This window comes from Dromiciops gliroides, chromosome 5 (assembly GCF_019393635.1).
Source record: "Dromiciops gliroides isolate mDroGli1 chromosome 5, mDroGli1.pri, whole genome shotgun sequence".
NCBI classification, from domain to species: Eukaryota; Metazoa; Chordata; class Mammalia; order Microbiotheria; family Microbiotheriidae; genus Dromiciops; species Dromiciops gliroides.
This window is the reverse complement of record NC_057865.1, coordinates 224,582,547-224,599,431: the sequence shown is the minus strand read 5'-3', so window position 1 is coordinate 224,599,431 and position 16,885 is coordinate 224,582,547. Positions and strand designations below refer to the sequence as shown.

The following is a 16,885-nucleotide window of genomic DNA, read 5'->3' as shown; positions in this document are numbered from 1 at the left end:
CCTTTCACTGCCCCCACCATGCCAGTCTTTCAACAGGGAATGGGTACCAGTGAAGAATGGCTTGGGGAGATTGCCAAGGAGGTAGTGCCTTTTACCTGCCTGGAGAAAGGCTAAGACCCTCCTGGGGGGACCCAAGTAGCAATAAAGGGTGACATCCAGTGATAGTTTTGTGAAGCACACCCTTACCCACCCCAGAATAAAGGCTTCCAACCCTAGGGAGAGTGTGTCTGGCTCGCCCCCTGGTGGCTACTTGTTTTGTGGCAGCCTTTTTTCAAAAGGAAACTTGCAGAACTCAGAGGGACATTTTATTTTTTTTTAATTTTTTTTGCGGGGCAATGGGGGTTAAGTGACTTGCCCAGGGTCACACAGCTAGTAAGTGTCAAGTGTCTGAGGTCGGATTTGAACACAGGTCCTCCTGAATCCAGGGCCGGTGCTTTATCCACTGCGCCACCTAGCCGCCCCCTCAGAGGGACATTTTAAAAAACATCTTGATCTTCAGAAACGAGTGAGGGTCGGGGGGTGGGACAGCTCAACTTGGGTGGTGATCATTGTATCTAGTGTTTGCTTTCCATCCTGTGCCTCAGTTTCCCCCGGGCTAATGGGTTCAGCAGATGGCCTGGGCAGGTTTAGGAAGAACACAAGTGAGGACAGCATCTACCAGGCTAGCAGGCAGGTAGGAGGCAGGCAGCCAGAGCAACTTGGCATCCCATCCTGGACTGTATCTTGTGCGGGGGTATCGGGCAGTCAGCGCATGTTCCAGGCAGCTGCTCACCTTGCCCAAGTCCCCGTCACAGATCAGGTTCATGATGAGCCGTTGTACCTTCAGGTCTGGGGAAGGAAGTGGAAATCAGACCTACCTCCACCCAACCTCCCCTGCACACTTTTCATTTTCTTCGTCGCTCTGGTTTGCCCCAGGACAGTTGCCGTTTCCAGAGTTATTTGCATGGCAGGAGGGCGGATGGGTCGGCACCGGCAAATTAGCATCACCGCATCACCGTCCCTCTCATTCTCCAAGGTCCCTGTTTGACTTTCCTGTCTGTCTCCAGGCAGGCTGGAAGAGGTTCGAGCCATGCTCTTATCGGTCCCCTCCTCCTTCCCTTATTGTAAGCAGACATTATACCACCTCCCACGCCGGTCCTGGTTATTTGGCCAGGGGACACTGTGTCCCCTGGACAGACTGAAGGAGGCGCTGTGTCCCACTCTCTCCATCTCCCATGTTCAGAATGGGTGGGTTCTTTGCACCCTCAGCTCCTGCTACTCACACTTGGGGAGGAAGTTGTCCCCGTAGCTGGCTTGGGTGGCAGGAGATAATCGTTTCCAGGAGGCCCGAAGTGTCCCTTCCACATTCTCCAAGTTGGTTACTGCTGTGCGGAAGAAGCCCGGTTCTATGATAGAGACCCGGACCCCGAAGTGGGCTACATCCCTTCTGGAGTGTGGGATATCAGAAAATAGAAGAGAGATTTTCCTTCTGGGTTCTGGCCCCATGAAAGCAATCCCCTAAAAGCTACAGGTGATGGATAGGATGAGAGATATCATTGGAGGGATCTTCCCCACCCAAGAACTAGAGTAGGAAGCGATGGTGGGCCTGGGCCACTTGAATTCTGCAAATGTTTGGATCCTACACCATTGGAGATAGGGTTAGAGACCTTTGGGGATCACTTCCCCTTTTCCTAGACTCCACCCTGCTCTGACTATTGGCACGAGTAGGAAAAGGACACACGAGTCTTCCTTTCTGGGCACTCCTAATCTGATGGAGGAGACAGAATTTGTGAGTAGGGCACAGCGACAACTACAAAGACCCACGCAAGTGAGTGATGCAGACTGGACAGAGGGGTGAGGGCAGACTTGGAATAAAGGAATGATCACATCTGGGGTTCAGGAGATGACCCTTGTGATGCCTGCATCTTGGGGTGTCCTGTTGGGTTCCCCTCCCCCTCACCGTAGGCTGTCAGAAAAGGCCTCTACACCATATTTGGAGACACAGTAGCCGCCCCCATTGGCGGCCAGACGGCCTAGGACACTGCTGATGTTGATGATTCGCCCTCGTGACTGCTGTAGCAGAGGCAGCAAGGCCAGGGTAACTCCGATAGGACCCAGTGTGTTCACTTCCAGTACTCGACGGTAATCCTCCAGATTCAGCCACGGGGTGGGGCCAATGGTCCCCGTAATACCCGCGTTATTCACCAGCCCAAAGAGCCCTGTTGGGATTGTTGGTAGTTGGGTAGGGAATAAAAATGGAGACCTTGCTGATCCTCTGAGAGCTGGGAGCACCTTGATCCAGTTCAATAAATATATACCTGTGTACTAAGCATTGGGCTACCTAATGGGGAACTACAGAGTTTAAATAAGATAGGGTCGGGGCAGCTAGATGGCGCAGTGGATAGAGCACCGGCCCTGGATTCAGGAGTACCTGAGTTCAAATCCGGCCTCAGACACTTAATACTAGCTGTGTGACCCTTGGCAAGTCGCTTAACCCAATTGCCTCACTAAAAAAAAAAAAAAAAGATAGGGTCCCTGCCTTCAAGGGAGTCTAGTTGGGGTATGTGATACATATGGAAGTAAAACATACATAATATAGAAGTGTCTATGATTATATGGTAGGTATGAAAGAGATGCCTTGGGCAGCTAGGTGGTGCAGTGGATAGAGCATCGGCCCTGGATTCAGGAGTACCTGGGTTCAAATCCGACCTCAGACACTTAACACTTACTGTGTGACCCTGGGCAAGTCACTTAACCCTAATTGCCTCACTAAAAAAAAAAAGAGATGCTTTGGTGTATAGGACAGGTGGAAAAAATGCTCATGAAAGGGACCAGGGGCCATTACTGACATGGGAGAATCATGGGAGAATCAGAAAAGGTGGGATGTGAAAATCCCATCAGATGCCATGGGCTGGAGGAATAGGCTGGGGGTGGGGCTGGGAATTGCAGGGAGAGGGAACACTCACCTTCCTGTGCCTCTGGCATCTTTAATGGTTTTCCTCCCTCTCCCCACTCACCTCTCTCTCCCACCAACATCCTCACCCACTCAGCCACTTTCTGGATGTTTTTGGAGTCTGTGACATCCAGGAGTGTGGTGCAGAGTCTCGGTGAGGCAGCCTGCTGCAAGTTTTCTGCCCCTGTGGGTGTAAGGCAACCAGCCAAAACTCGGAAGCCTCGTCTGTCCAGCCGCAGTGCCAGGTGCTGGCCAAAACCTGAGTCACAGCCGGTGATGAATATGAAGGCATCACTGGGGGGTAGCACTAGCCGGTCTCGGAGGAACCACAGTGCTCCGAAAAGCAGAGTACCAAGAAGCAGGAGCAGCCACATGGTAGGAGAGAGCCCCAACTCGTCTGGATTGGAGTCAATTACAAAAGATGGCCTAAGCTGCCTCATTGGAGTGCCTACTTTCCTTTCCCATTTTAAAATCTGCTTTTCTTTCTCTGGGTCCTGCCATTCTCCCTGGCTTGATACCCAAAGTCTGGACAGACCCAGACAGTAACTCAGGTGAATTCAGGGGTGGGGAAGAGGGTAAGCAAAGAGAAAGACAGATCTGTACAGAGAGAGTTCACAACCGGCTGAAGCCCTTAGAGGTGCATCATTTATTCATTTAATGTGGATCTACATGGGAAGGGAGCCAGCTAGGTGGTACACTGGATAGAGCGCTGGCCCTGAAAGTTGGGAGATCAAATGTGACCTCAGATACTTACTAGCTGTGTGACCCTGGGCAAGTCACTTAACCCCAATTGCCTTAAACATCCGGGGCCATCTCTAGTTGTCCTGATATAAACCTTGCCACTGGACCCAGATGGCTCTGGAGGAGAGAGTGAGGCTGGTGACTTTGTACAGTCCAGCCTCACTTAAATCCAATTCACTTCAAGTCATGACATCACTCTGATGTCATGATTCTCTTCAAGAACTAAGGACAAATAACACCGTGGGAAGGATGGGTGATAGAAATCTCTCAATGTGTGGCAGAAATAAGGTTACCCTAGGGATGTACTCTCCTCTTCCTATCCAACCCTAACAAGTCCTCCTATATATATATATATATATATATATATATTTCTTTTTGCGAGCAATGAGGGTTAAGTGACTTGCCCAGGGCCACACAGTTAATAAGTGTCAAGTGTCTGAATCCAGATTTGAACTCAGGTCCTCCTGAATCGAGGGCCAGTGCTTTATCCACTGTGCCACCTAGCTGTCCCCCATCTTCCCATATATTAAAAACTTAACCTGGGTCTTAAATTGAAATTTAGCTGGGCCTTTCTTTGGGGGGCCTGGGCTGGGAGTCATGAGGTCTAGGTTCTAGTTGCAGCTGTTGCCATGTGACTTTTGGCAAGAATCCCCCTCCCCCAGCCTCAGTTTCCCCATCTGTAAACTGGGGCTAACACCCATCCTGCTTGCCTTTCATGGTGGCTGAAGAGCACATGAGCCGATGGACACAGAAGCTCTTTGAGAAGCTAAGTTACTTACTAAAGAATTGCTACTATTTGTACCTACTTGTCTCCAAAAACCTGCTCCGAGTTCCCCAACTGGAGGCCCCCCACCTGCACAAGGCTTACCTTAGCGACCAGCTCTCTCTCCTGTTGTTTCTCAGAAATTCTGACTCTCTACCCTTGCCCTGCCTGGCTCCTCTAGGCTCTAGAGTACAAAGTCCAGAAGGGGTGGAGACTCCGGGCAGCTGGGGCATTAAGGACTGGGTAAACCCCAATCTGATGGGCTGAACCTAATCCTCGGCAGGGGTCAGGGCCGCTTGTCCTCTCTGCTGGGACATTTGCTCTATGTGCCTCCCACCCTAGTGTCCTCTCCCTTCCGTCAGGGAGGGGTAAGTGGCCTCCCAGTCACTCTTCTCTCCTAGGAATTCTACCTACCCCCTCTGCCCATATCCCATGTGCCCCCTGCTACACTACACTATACAATGCCTTACCCACCCCAGGCTCATGGCTGCTCAGTGGCAGCCTTAGCAGGGAATACTTGTATGCGTGGGGTGGAAGACAACCGGAACCTGGGGGCCCAGAGCTCTTTGTCTTCCTTTCCCCCTCTGCTTAGGGATTAGGGTCTGCTCCGGATCAGTTGGGTGGCCAACCAGTACTCCAAAGTGGGGTCAGTGGTATCTCCTGCCTTCATCTGTATGCTTGGCAAGGAATCAGGGGCCAGCTAATTCTACCCCCAAAAGGAAGCCCCTAAGCCCTTCTTTGTAGCCAGCTGCACCTCCAAACACACACTCCATGTGGCCAGACACTCATGCTTTATTGAGGATCTTTCTGACCTTCCCTCTCCCTGGTGAGCTGAGAATAAGTAGGGACAGAAGAAGGGCCAGAGAGCTCAGTGCTGCCAACGGTGCAGACTCGGAGGAGAAAGGGGGAAGCTAGGAGGGGGCAGGCTGCAGCTGCCCCTTGTAGACATATTCCAGAGCTGTGGCGATTGTCCTCATGTCCAGTTCAATGCTGCGAGCCCAATTCTCCACGTCTCCGATTTCCTGGAGAGAAGACAGGAGAAAGAGAGGGAAGAGGTGGGGAAGGCCGAAAAGCCCTGAAATCTTCCCATCAGCCACCTCCTGAAAAGAGGCATCTTTGCGCACCCGCTTCTGACCAGGCCGACTGCTCTTCTGCCCCTGTCCACAGCTGATGGCCCACTGTAACCTTGAAACTGGGGGCTCCTAAGCCTTTCTGGGCCCTGGGACCCCTTCTGCAGAAATGTAGTTTTTAGAAAATTTGTATCTTATTTCCCCCCAATTACATGGAAAGGAAGAATTTTGAAATACACAAAATACACAGGATGTTGTTTAGGGTTTTCAGTTGTAGCTGACTCTGTGACTCCACTTGGGTTTTTCTTGGCAAAGATGCTGGAGTGGTTTGCTGTCTTCTTCTCTAGCTCATCTTACAGACAAGTTTATTAAAATATAGTTACCAAAATATAGTTATTTAAAAAAAAGTTCACAGGCCCCAGGTTAAAAACCTGGGCTCTAAATTAAATAAGCTTTGCAATCATTTTTTTTTTTGAGGGGCAATAGGGGTTAAGTGACTTGCCCAGGGTCACACAGCTAGTAAGTGTCAAGTGTCTGAGGTCAGATTTGAACTCAGGCACTCTTGAATCCAGGGCCAGTGGTTATCCACTGTGCCACCTAGCCGATCCTTTGCATTAACTTTTAAGAACTGAGTGAGGAGTCAGGAGACTTGGTTAATTATAACATAATCAGCTAACTGATTGAGTGACTTTAGCTAAGTTATTTAACTGCCTCAGTTTCACCATTATAAAATAGGCTAACATCTACCCTGCCAGTCTCACAGAGTGATGTGAAAGCACTCTGAAAAGTTAGAGGCTACATCCAAATGGAAGGTATTGCTACTTAGCCAGCCCTGAGGGAAGGAAGCTGGAGGAGAGTAGGAGGGAGGACTCTGCTTTGGCTTCTTCCAGCTCCCTACCCCCATTCCTGGGGCCTGAAAAGTCCCTTAGTGGACCAGAGAGAAATGTTAACAGGAAGGAGCCCAGGAGGAGCTGGAACAGAGATGGAGAAGTCTGGTTTGGTGGGACCTACCTTAAGTGCCTGGTTGAAGTTCTCCACCATGCCAATCCATTGGCCTGTCTGCTTGGCAAACTGTGCCGCCTGGACCTGTAGGGTCTTCACTTCGTGGTCCAGCTTCCTCTGATTGACATAGGCCTGGGCCACACTGGAGGGTGATGGGAGGGGAAGGGGTCAGAAGGAGTGTTAGCTTTGCCTATTCTTCAGGGGGATTCTCTAGCCAAGCCCAGCCCAGATTAGTTTCCTAAAGCAGGGAAGAAAGGCTGAGGACAGAACTAGAGAGAGAAATCTTTGCATTTTTGGATGGTCAATTAATACTACGCAAATAAAGTAAATGAAAAAATAAAAAGCGCTCTTTTTTTCTCCCTAGCACATTCGAATTCGATGCTGGCTTTCAACCAGCATACCTCACCTGATTCTTCCCCATCTTGGGGAGCTTTTGTGCAACTGGGAAGTAGGGGATGGGGGAAGGGTGGGTTAATCAAGGGTAGGAAGGGGGAGTGGGGTGGGGGGGATGCTGGGAAAATTTAGCAGTAGGAAAACATCTGGCAGTGATTGGAAGCCCTGGGGATCAGGGAAAGAAGTTGAGACGGGCCTGACGGGGAGGGAAAGCTGGACCCCTCCCTGAATTGGGGGAGGGATGGGGGAGCGCCCCCCACCCCAGGAACGCTGGGTCAAGAGAGGAGGGGCCCTGAGGGACTGTCATTTCCTCCTCCCCTTTCCCCATCCTGTGAGGACATACACAGAGTTTTCTTCACCCCTGTGAAGCACCCGGGGCCTAACAAGGTGGCTATGTATAGAGCAGCAGGGAATAGGGCATATCCCTGCACTCCCCCCTCCCCCCAGGCATCCCTCTTGAACTGGGGTACTTGTGCTTGTTTCTTCTTTTCCCTATTCCCCAGCATGTGCTGGAGACCTCACATCTAGTTCCCACTTCCCTACTGCCAGCACCCTTCTGGGCCTCCAAGGGTGGAATCTGCGGGGGCTGGAGGAGTCAGGGGATCATCAGGGTTGAAGGGGGAAGGGTTGGGTGAGTGGGCAGGACACCTGACCAGGGCTAGGACAGACTGAGCCTTTGTTCTCTCTTCTGGGGAGTGAGAGGGGCTGTGGGCAGCCACACAAAACCCTTTCAAATCCAGCTCTAGTTAAACTGCCCTGTGGATCAGGAAGTGGGGCAGCTGCCCCCCCTCTCCATCCCCTCCCCCACCCATGGTGAGGAGAGGGGGGGATGGCAGAGGGGGACAAGCTAGCTGAGTCTCACAGGCTGTGGGTACTGGCAGCCCAGAAGGCGCCAATGTAGGAGGGAAAAAAAATTGGGGCAGACAGCTTCTGCTCTTTGGGAGACAGCTGAGCCACAGCTGGGGTGGGGGAGGCCTGGAGTAGCAGAAAGAGAGGGTCAAGAGGCAAGAAGGGAGGGCCCCCCTCCCTTCCTTCCAAAGCTGAGCCTCTGGATTTGGGACTCAAAGCTTCTGATGCCCACCTCCCCAAGTTGCTCCAAGCTCCCAAACTAAGCACCGCTCACTTGGCTTTCCCTCCAGGGCCCTCCCCATCCCCCAGTCACTCTTTCTACTCAAGGGAAATGAGCTCATCTGAGCTAAGTCTGACCCCAAAGCACAAAAGGCTGACACTTGGGTGACTCAGGCCTCAGAGCCACATCTAAGCTGTTCCCAGAGCCCCTGCCCTAGGTAGAAGAGATCACACTCGTCCCTTTTCTGCTCAGGGAGAAAGGATGGGCTTTCTGCTTGTGTCACAAACGGCTGAAAGACGGGCCCTTCTCTACCTATGCTAGCCCAGGCCCTGCATCTGACCCCTTGCCCTCTCTCCATCCCTGGGTTACAACTTGGAGGAACTTGGAGAGTTAAGGACACACAGAGAGAGAAAGGGAAGCAGAAGCTGGCGCTGTGCCACCCCCTGGCACAGGCTGGCTACATGCTCAGCTGTGCTTGTCATGTTAGCTGCACTCTGGGCCTGCCAGAAGGTTGGGGAAGGGGAGTTGTGGTAAGGAGGGAGATGGTGCTTTCCCACTGTAAAGACAGCTGGACGTGGTAAGGGGGAAACAGAAGGCAGGCAGGTGGCACCACGGATGCGAGGCCACAGAGACATGGACATGGACATGGGGAGTGGACAGCCTGGTTCCCCTCCTCAGACTTAATAATGAAGTCTTAGCTTGGGGTGAAGAGGGAAGATAGGAAGTGTGGTAAAATACGGCATGCCCAATCTGAGGGGGCCAGGTGAGAGGCATACCCAACATTGAGGTGGTCCACCAAGGCTTCTGTCAGGCAGGTCGCAGCAGCGATGGCTTCTCGCCTCCTCTTCTCTGGGAATTGGAAGATCACAGCTTTAGAGTTGGAAGGGACCTTAGACTTCCAACCCTCTTAATATTTTTTTTAACGAGAAAACCAAGGCCCAGAGAAGTTATGTGACTTGTCCAAGGTCATTGAGCTTGTGGAAGTGGTAGAGGTCTCTGGGATTCAAAACTGGCCCCCAATATTCCAAGTCCAAGGTTTTTCCCACAGAGGAAGAAGAATTTAGTGAGAGGACCTTTTGGCCAGAATGGGGTTTAAGGTTCCCTCGCCCCTTCCCACTCCCATTCAGTGTCCAAGTAAAAATAATGATGATGGTGATAATGATAGCTGTCATTTATACGGTGCTTTAAGATTTGAAAATCAGTTTATATGTTATCTGACTTGATTCTCTAAAGCACCCAGTGAGACTGAGACTGCATATGACTTCATTGGCATAGGAAGTCCTGGGTGAGGAACTGCTTTTACCAATGAAGATGTGAAACTTACAGACTTAATGATAATAGTTAACATTTATATCAAACTTAGTATGTTCCAGGCACTGAGCTTGGCGCCTTACAATTATTCTCTCATTTGATCCTCACAACAACCCTGGGGAGGTAGGTGCTATTACTGTCCTCATTTCACAGTTATGCAAACTAAGCAGGAGGTTGTGACTTGCCCAGGGTCACACCTAGTGAGTGTCTGAAGCTACATTGGAACTCAGGTCTTCCTGGCTGTTGGCCTCGTGCTCTGTCTACTGAGCCACCTAGCTGACCCTAACTTAGGGAATGGCCTAGACTGAAGTTAGAGCACTGAGAGCAATTTGCCCAGGGACACACAGTCAGTTACATGTCAGGGGGAGGATTGGAACCCAGATCTTACTGCCTCCAAGTCCTTCGATTTCTCTACCCTGCTTCATTTATTTAGCGCCAGGGACATGGGATATAATGACAAACGGGCTCCTTCAGTTTCTCAGGGGTCGGGGAATCCTGGGGACGTCTCTAAGAGCGATTTCCTCCCACGCAGTTCCCGCGCCCCCTCGCCCAAGCCCCTCCCACTCTAGGGCGCCATCGACCGGGGCCAATGGGAGGCGCTCTCCTCCAACAGGGGCGGGGCCAGGCGGGAGGCAGGGGTAGGGGGAGGACGTCGCCAAGGGGACTGGAACAGGGTCTGCGAGCCCCGCAAGTCCAGCCCGTCTGGGGCCGCAGTGGCCGAGCCGCGGGCCTGCGGAGAGAGCGGCGCGCGGGGCGGGCCCCGGGCTCACCCTGTAGCTCCTTGCGCTCGTTCTGCTTCGCTTGGTGCTCCTTCAGCAGGCGGGACAGCATGGCCGGGCCGGGGTCCGGGCTAGCCGGGGTCTCTCCGGCTTCGGCGGCGACGGCCTCGGCCTCCGCAGCATCCGCGTCACGTGGTCTTAACGTCACGCGGAGTCCTGGCCCCGCCCCTCGTGGAAGGGCGGGGTTGGGTCATTGGGGTGGAGAGAAAGGAGGCGGAGCATGAGGGACTTGGGGGCCGGCGGGGGTGGGGTTGGGGGAGGGTGATGTTTATCGGGGCGGAGGGGGCCTTCTAAGAGTAACTCTTAATGGCTCCCCTTCTACTTGGCTGGACGTCTCAGGTGGAGTGCCCAGGAACCTACGGTTGGCCCACTGATTTTAAGCATCCTTTATCTTTTCCCATCGGATCTCAGCTAATGTCCCATCTTCTGCAAAAAGCCTTTGTGGTCCTCCCTAATGTTAGTGCCTTCCCTGTCTCTTATCCTGTCTATAGCTTGTTGTGCATAGTTGTTTTCATGCCGTTTCCCCCCATTAGACTGTGAGCTCCTTGAGAGCAGGGACTTTTTTACCTTTCTTTGTATCCCCAGGGATTGGCGCATTCATAGTAAGCGCTTAATGGATGTTTATCGAGTGAAAAACCTGTTTTTTCTTCCTTAATATACATGACTTCCTTCCACACCCTCTACTGTCCAGTTCAAATAGCCTTCTGGATTGCTGTTGCTCACACTTGACACACCACCCCCAGACTTTCTGTCTCCCAAATATAGAAGGATTACGTTTTTAGCATTGGCACCGCCTCTTAGAATCTCTGGTCTTGATTTCTATCAAGTCAACAAGTATCCAGGCACTGTGCTAAGCACTGGCAGTGATACAAAGAATGATAAAAGACAATCTTTGCCCTCAAGGAGCTCATAGTCTACAGGGGGAGACTACATGCAAACGACGTACGGGCAAACTAAAGGATAAATTAGATGTCATCTCAGAGGGGAGGCTCTAATATTAAGGAGGACCATAAAGACTTAGCGAAGATGGGGGCAGCTACGTGGCGCAGTGGATAAAACAACAGCCCTGGATTCAGGAGGACCTAAATTCAAATCCGACCTCAGACACTTGACACTTGCTGTGTGACTCTGGGCAAGTCGCTTAACCCTCAAAAAACAAACAAACAAAAAAACAAAAAAGAAGACTTCTTGCAGAAGGTGCGATTTTAGCTGAGATTGGAAGGAAGCTAGAAAAACCAAGAGGTGTGGATAAAGAGAGTGAGAAGTCCAGGCTGACGAGAGACAGGCAGAAAAGGCATAGAGAGTACCAGGAATATCAAGGAGGCCAGTGTTGCTAGTTCAAAGAGATTGAGGAGGGGAAGGTGTAAGAAGCCTCGGAAGATAGAAATGGGCCACATTAGGAATGGCTTTAAAAGCCAAACAGGAGGAGGGGCAGCTAGGTGGCTCAGTGGAAAAAGCACTGGCCTTGGATTCAGGAGCACCTGAGTTCAAATCCAGCCTCAGACACTTGACACTAGCTGTGTGACCTTGGGCAAGTCACTTAACCCTCATTGCCCCACAAAAAAACCAAAAACAAACATTAAAAAATAAAAAGCCAAACGGATTTTAGGTTTGATAAATGGGGAGTCATTGGAGTTTCCTTTAAAGCTGAGCTCAAAAGCCAACTAATGGGGGCAGCTAGGTGGTGCAGTGGATTAAAGCACCGGCCCTGGATTTAGGAGGACCTGAGTTCAAATTCGACCTCAGACACTTGACACTAGCTTGTGTGATCCTGGGCGAGTCACTTAACCCTCATTGCCCCACAAAACAAAAACAAGCCTACTAACATACAAGTACTTTCCTGATCTCCAAACTGCTATTGTTTCCCCTGAAAAAATACCTTGTATATATTTTGCGTGTGTATGTATATATATATATATATATATATATATATTATATATTATATATTTTGGGCAGCTAACTGATACAGTGGATAGAACATTAGCCTGGAGTCAGGAAGACCTGAATTTGAATGTGGACTCAGAAAATAGCTACGGAAAAGTCACCTAGCCAATGTCTGCTTCAGTTTCCTCATCTGTAAAATGGGGATAATAATAGCACCCACCTCCCAGGGTTGTTATGAGGGTTGAGGGAGGTAATAATTGTAAAGTGCTTAGCACAGTACCAGGCACATGGTAAGTAATAGGATAATAATAATAATATTTTAATTTTTATTGCCATTATGATATACATGTTGTATCCTGGATAGAATTAAGTTCACTGAGCACAGGGACTATTTCCTTGTATCCCTAGCTCGACAGACAGGGGACATTTAGTAAGTATTTATTGATTTTTAAATTCTCAGTGTCATGGATAAAAGCATGGATGGCAAGCTCATCCAATTTGCAGATGATACCAAGAGGGAGAACTAAGACATTGGGTGACAGTTCAGATCCCAAAAGATCTTGACAGACTATATCATTTGGCTGAATCTAATACAAATATTGATTAGGGACAAATGCAAAGCTAACTCCACAAGTACAGGATAGTGGGCGGCATGGCTAGGGAGCAGTTTGCATGGAAAAATAGGGGGGTCTTTGTGGACTGTAGGCTCATTATGAGTCAGCAGTATGATGTGAGAGGCCCCAAAGCTACTGTACTCTTGGGTTGCATTAAGAGAAGCTTAAAGTTTACAGGAATAAGGCTGCACTCTGCGCTCGTCAGGTCACGTCTAAAAGATTGAGCTCAGTTCTAGGTGTCACAGTCTAAGAAGGATATTGAAAAGCTGGGGAGAGTCCAGAGGAGAGGGACCAGGATGGAGAGTCTTTACTCCATGTCATATGAAGAGAGGTTGACAGAACTGGGGATTCTCATCCTAGATAAGAGGACTCACAGGGAATAAAAGGAACAACAGGATTTTCAAGGACTTTGAAGGGTTCTTGAGAGGAAGAGGAATTAGACCTTTTCTGTTTGGCTCCAGTTAGAGGGGCCAAAAACAGTGGGTGGAAGTTCTAAAGAGGCGGATTTAGGTTTGATATCTGGAAAATCTCAAGAATTAGAGCTGTCCAAAAGTGGAATGGACTCCCTCTGGACGGGGTGGGTTTCTCCTCCTTGGAGTTCTTCCAGCGGAGGCTGGATGGCGACTCATCAGAAATCTTATATTAGAAATTATTTTGGATATGAGTTAGACTAGATGACTGGCGAAATCCCTTCCAACTCTGAATTTTGTGATTCTGTGAGATGGAAGGCGGAGAGTAGAAGGGCAGTAGGATAGGAGATGGGAGGCAGATGGAAGGAGGATAGTAGAGATTTTAGAGAAGGGCAAGGGAAGAAGGATGGTAGAGAAATAGGAAAAGAGGGAAGGATGATGTAGGAGACTTTAGGAGGGACAGGTTAAGAGAGATGGCAGGGACACTGTGGGAGGGGCCATCAGGATGGGAGATGAGGAAACCTGAGAATTGGAAGTAGGATGGGAAAGGGGGTGAAGGGTGTCTGGGGAGATGGGAAGTGGGAAGATTATAACAGGGAGGCATAGAGTAGCATCAGCGTATGGGAGAAAGGGAAAGGATCTAGTTGATGGATATAATTAGGGAAAGGTACAGATATGAGGGATATGAAAGGAAAAGAGAAAGGAAGACATTAGGGGAACTTTGGGAGAGGAGGAGTGATGGAGTATTGAGGGAGGGAAGGGGAGATGATGGAGACATTGGGGAAAATGTGGAAGTAGTATGGAGGAGAAAAAGGGAGTAGAGGAGAAAATGAGATATTGGGAGTATTTTGGGAGAGGAAGAGAGAATGATGGGCGTATTGGAGGCAGTAGAGCTAGGGGCAAGTATTCGTTTGGGTTTTTTTTTTTTTTTTTGGTGTGAGGCAATTGGGGTTAAGTGAGTTGCCTAGGTCACACAGCTAGTAAGTGTTAAGTGTCTGAGGTTTGATTTGAACTCAGGTCCTCCTGAATCCAGGGCCATTGCTTTATCCACTGCGCCACCTAGGTGCCCCTATTTGTAACGATTATGAACTTATTTTGGAGGTATGTTTTTGAAAAGTATTGAGAGAAGATTCATTTATAAACTGACTCCCTATCTCCTGGCCCCAACTACCTTTCTCATCTTCTACACCTCCCCATACCCTGTGATTCAGTGACACTGGCCTCATTGCTGTTCCTGGAACAAGACATTCCATCTCCCCACTCTGGTTACTATCAGTGGCTGTCCTCCATGCCTGGACTGCTCTATTTCCTTTCTGTCTCCCAATTTTCCTGGCTTTCTCCATGTCCCAGCCAAAATCTTACCTTTCACAAGGAAGCCTTTCTAATTCTTCTTAATTCTAGTGTCTCACCTCTGTTGATTACTTCCACTATATAGCTTGTTTGTGCATTGTTGTTTGCATATTGTTTCCTCCATTAGACTATGAATTCTGAGAGCAGGGGCTGTTTGTTTCTTGCCTTTTAAAATTTTTTTCATTCCCAGTGCTTGGCACAGTGTCTGGCACATAGTAGGTACTTAATAGATATTTATTAACTGCCTGGCTTCCCTTCCTGCAAATTTCTGAAGCTCCCATTTTTCTTTGAGTCTGAGGCTCTGGAGACATTTGAGGTCATTAGACTATCCATGATGGCTCCTTCTTTCTGGGGCATTTGGGGGATTAGAGGCTCCCTGGTCTCATTGAAATTCTCTCCCTTCCCTTCCCTTCCCTTTCTAGTTGCTGGCATATTCCCAGATTGATTCCTGGCTTTACACTCTCCCTTCGTGTTCTACAAACAACCTCATAATGTCGGGAACTTTTCCCTTTCTTCCTCTACTTCCTCTTACTGTCTCACCAAAAGTCTCGGTATATCTCCTTGTCTTTGATATTGTAAACAGTTAATTAATTGACCTCTAGATTATCTAGAGGTGGTCTGTTAATTTGATAAACTATGTGTAGGAACTAAAACTCTAGGCTTCCCTCCTCCTCCCCTAACCAGATAGATTGGTGCTCAGGGAATGCAAACTCATTTCAGTCTTAGCAGAAGCAAAATAGAAGTAACTGCTGCCAAAAAGATGGTGTGTTTCCAAACTAAAGAAATTTTTTTTTTGCATAGTCCACTATTTATTACATTTTTAGTTCTTTTAGATAGCACGGGTTACTGCTCTCTTCTCCCCTAGCACAGATGATTGAAAATGGACTCAGTTATACATATAGAACCGAGGAGAAATGGGCTGAGTGCATGAGATAGATTAAAGTTAGATATTGGGGGAGGGGAGGGGAGAGAGAGACAGAGAAAGGCATTGTGAAATATTGAAAGATATTTGTATAAATTCGATTTTAATATTTTATTGCTATATTTTGCGTGTTGTTTTTTTATTTGTTTTTGCGGGACAATGAGGGTTAAGTGATTTATTTGCCCAGGGTCACACAGCTATCAAGTATCTGAAGCTGGATTTGAACTCAGGTCCTCCTGAATCCAAGGCCAGTGCTTTATCCACTGTGCCACCTAGCTTCCCCCATATTTTCTGCTTTAAAAAAAAACATTTTTATTTAAGGTTTTGAGTTCCAAATTCTATCCCTCCTTTCTTCCCTTCCCTCCCCTCCAAATTTCCAAATATATCCCTCCTTCCTACCCAAAGAGCTGTCCCTTATAACAAAAAAATATAAAAGAACAGAAAAAAATAGCTCTTAAAGTTACTAGAAGACAAGTATTATGCCTTCTCTTCTCCAGGCTAAACAGTTCTACTTTCTTCAATTTATTTCATTGCATGGACTTGAATCCTCTCAACATCTCGGTCACCCCATGGCTTCTTCATGACCTTCCCCACAGAAATGTTTTTTTCCTCATTTTACACATGAAGAAACTGAGACTCAAAAAAAAAAATGTGGTATGTATTGGCCCATAGTCACAAAGTAAATGAAGTAAAGTGTCAGACAGGATTTGAAAGTCCATTTGTCCTGATTCCAAAAGCCAAGGCATTTTGATTACCCTACACTGACTTACCTACATGAAAAGGTTGGGTAAAAATGTAAGGCAGTATATTACATAGGCATCAGGTGAAGTGATAAAAAGTGTAAGTGCTAAAGTGTTTCTGTGTGTCCAAGCTGTGGACTCTGCCATCCTGGACCGCTGTGACCACAGAACGAACTTCCCCAGCCCGAACTTCCCCAGCCTGAGTGCTTAAGGAATCTGGGGGAGGGTAGCTTTGAGGTCTTATGTTTCTGCCACTCATGACTCTACCCCTTTAACTTGTTGGACAGTGGCCACGGGGAGATGCTGGCAGGAGAGTCACATTTGGGAAAAGGATCAGCCTGGGGCTCAGTTCCAGAGAGCGAATGATCAATAGAAGCGGGAAGAGTGAGAGCATCACAGAGATGACTGTTTTACAGAAGCCCTTCCCCCAAGCTCTCATCTACAATGAGCCAGCAAAATGTTGGGTAGGCTGGCTGGTGCCAGGTGCTCCACCAACGAGGGTGGGAGGGGGGATGGGAGGGAGAGGCAGGAGAGAGGGAGGCCGAGGGTTGGGGGGCGGGCCTAATATTTTCACAGGGGTTGATGTGCTTTCAGAGGAGAAGGTCTGGTGGAACATGACAGGGAGAAGAGCCAGGCTCATTTTTTTATGTTAACCTCCTTATCCCTACTTGGCATGACTTTGTCAGTTTCACAATTGAGTGAGCAAACTACCCTGAGGCTGAGAACCATATCAGCTCTATTCTTCATTCTCAGATTCACCCAGGGCTCTCCCCTGGGAGAGAATGTGGGGTACTTCTGACACCTCCCTGTTCTCCCCCAGGTCATCTTCCATTTTAATTATACCCTCCTCCCTAAGTCTTGGAATTTCCATTCTGTCTAATCTAAGTTCCTCCTGCAGTAGTCAA

The 16,885-nt window shown here is 48.9% G+C and overlaps 2 protein-coding genes across 2 annotated transcripts; both read right to left on the bottom strand.

Moving 5' to 3' along the window:
- Positions 1-375: 375 nt before the first annotated feature.
- Positions 376-5,058, bottom strand: RDH5 (retinol dehydrogenase 5). Its single transcript, XM_043968984.1, has 5 exons — positions 4,542-5,058; positions 2,997-3,329; positions 1,940-2,198; positions 1,263-1,426; positions 376-828 (listed from the first exon to the last, which is right to left on the bottom strand). Exons 2-5 carry the CDS (start codon positions 3,304-3,306, stop codon positions 605-607), a joined length of 957 nt encoding a protein of 318 aa, XP_043824919.1. The 5' UTR covers positions 3,307-3,329; positions 4,542-5,058; the 3' UTR covers positions 376-604.
- A 152-nt stretch (positions 5,059-5,210) lies between these two features.
- On the bottom strand, positions 5,211-10,224 carry BLOC1S1 (biogenesis of lysosomal organelles complex 1 subunit 1). The gene is made up of 4 exons (XM_043968985.1): positions 10,052-10,224; positions 8,747-8,819; positions 6,518-6,650; positions 5,211-5,458 (listed from the first exon to the last, which is right to left on the bottom strand). Exons 1-4 carry the CDS (start codon positions 10,110-10,112, stop codon positions 5,348-5,350), a joined length of 378 nt encoding a protein of 125 aa, XP_043824920.1. The 5' UTR covers positions 10,113-10,224; the 3' UTR covers positions 5,211-5,347.
- Between the last annotated feature and the right edge of the window lie 6,661 nt (positions 10,225-16,885).

Bases quoted from the DNA above. Each gene is read 5' to 3' on its own strand.
- BLOC1S1 (XM_043968985.1), bottom strand. From the start codon at position 10,112: ATGCTGTCCCGCCTGCTGAAGGAGCACCAAGCGAAGCAGAACGAGCGC. The intron at 6,651-8,746 runs GTATGCCTCTCA...ATCACCCTCCAG, and splicing joins GTGGACCACCTCAATGTTGG to TGTGGCCCAGGCCTATGTCA. The intron at 5,459-6,517 runs GTAGGTCCCACC...TCTTCTCTCCAG, and splicing joins ACTTCAACCAGGCACTTAAG to GAAATCGGAGACGTGGAGAA.
- RDH5 (XM_043968984.1), bottom strand. From the start codon at position 3,306: ATGTGGCTGCTCCTGCTTCTTGGTACTCTGCTTTTCGGAGCACTGTGG. The intron at 2,199-2,996 runs GTGAGTGGGGAG...CAATCCCAACAG, and splicing joins GATGTTGGTGGGAGAGAGAG to GGCTCTTTGGGCTGGTGAAT. The intron at 1,427-1,939 runs GTGAGGGGGAGG...CCCACACTCCAG, and splicing joins GCCTTTTCTGACAGCCTACG to AAGGGATGTAGCCCACTTCG.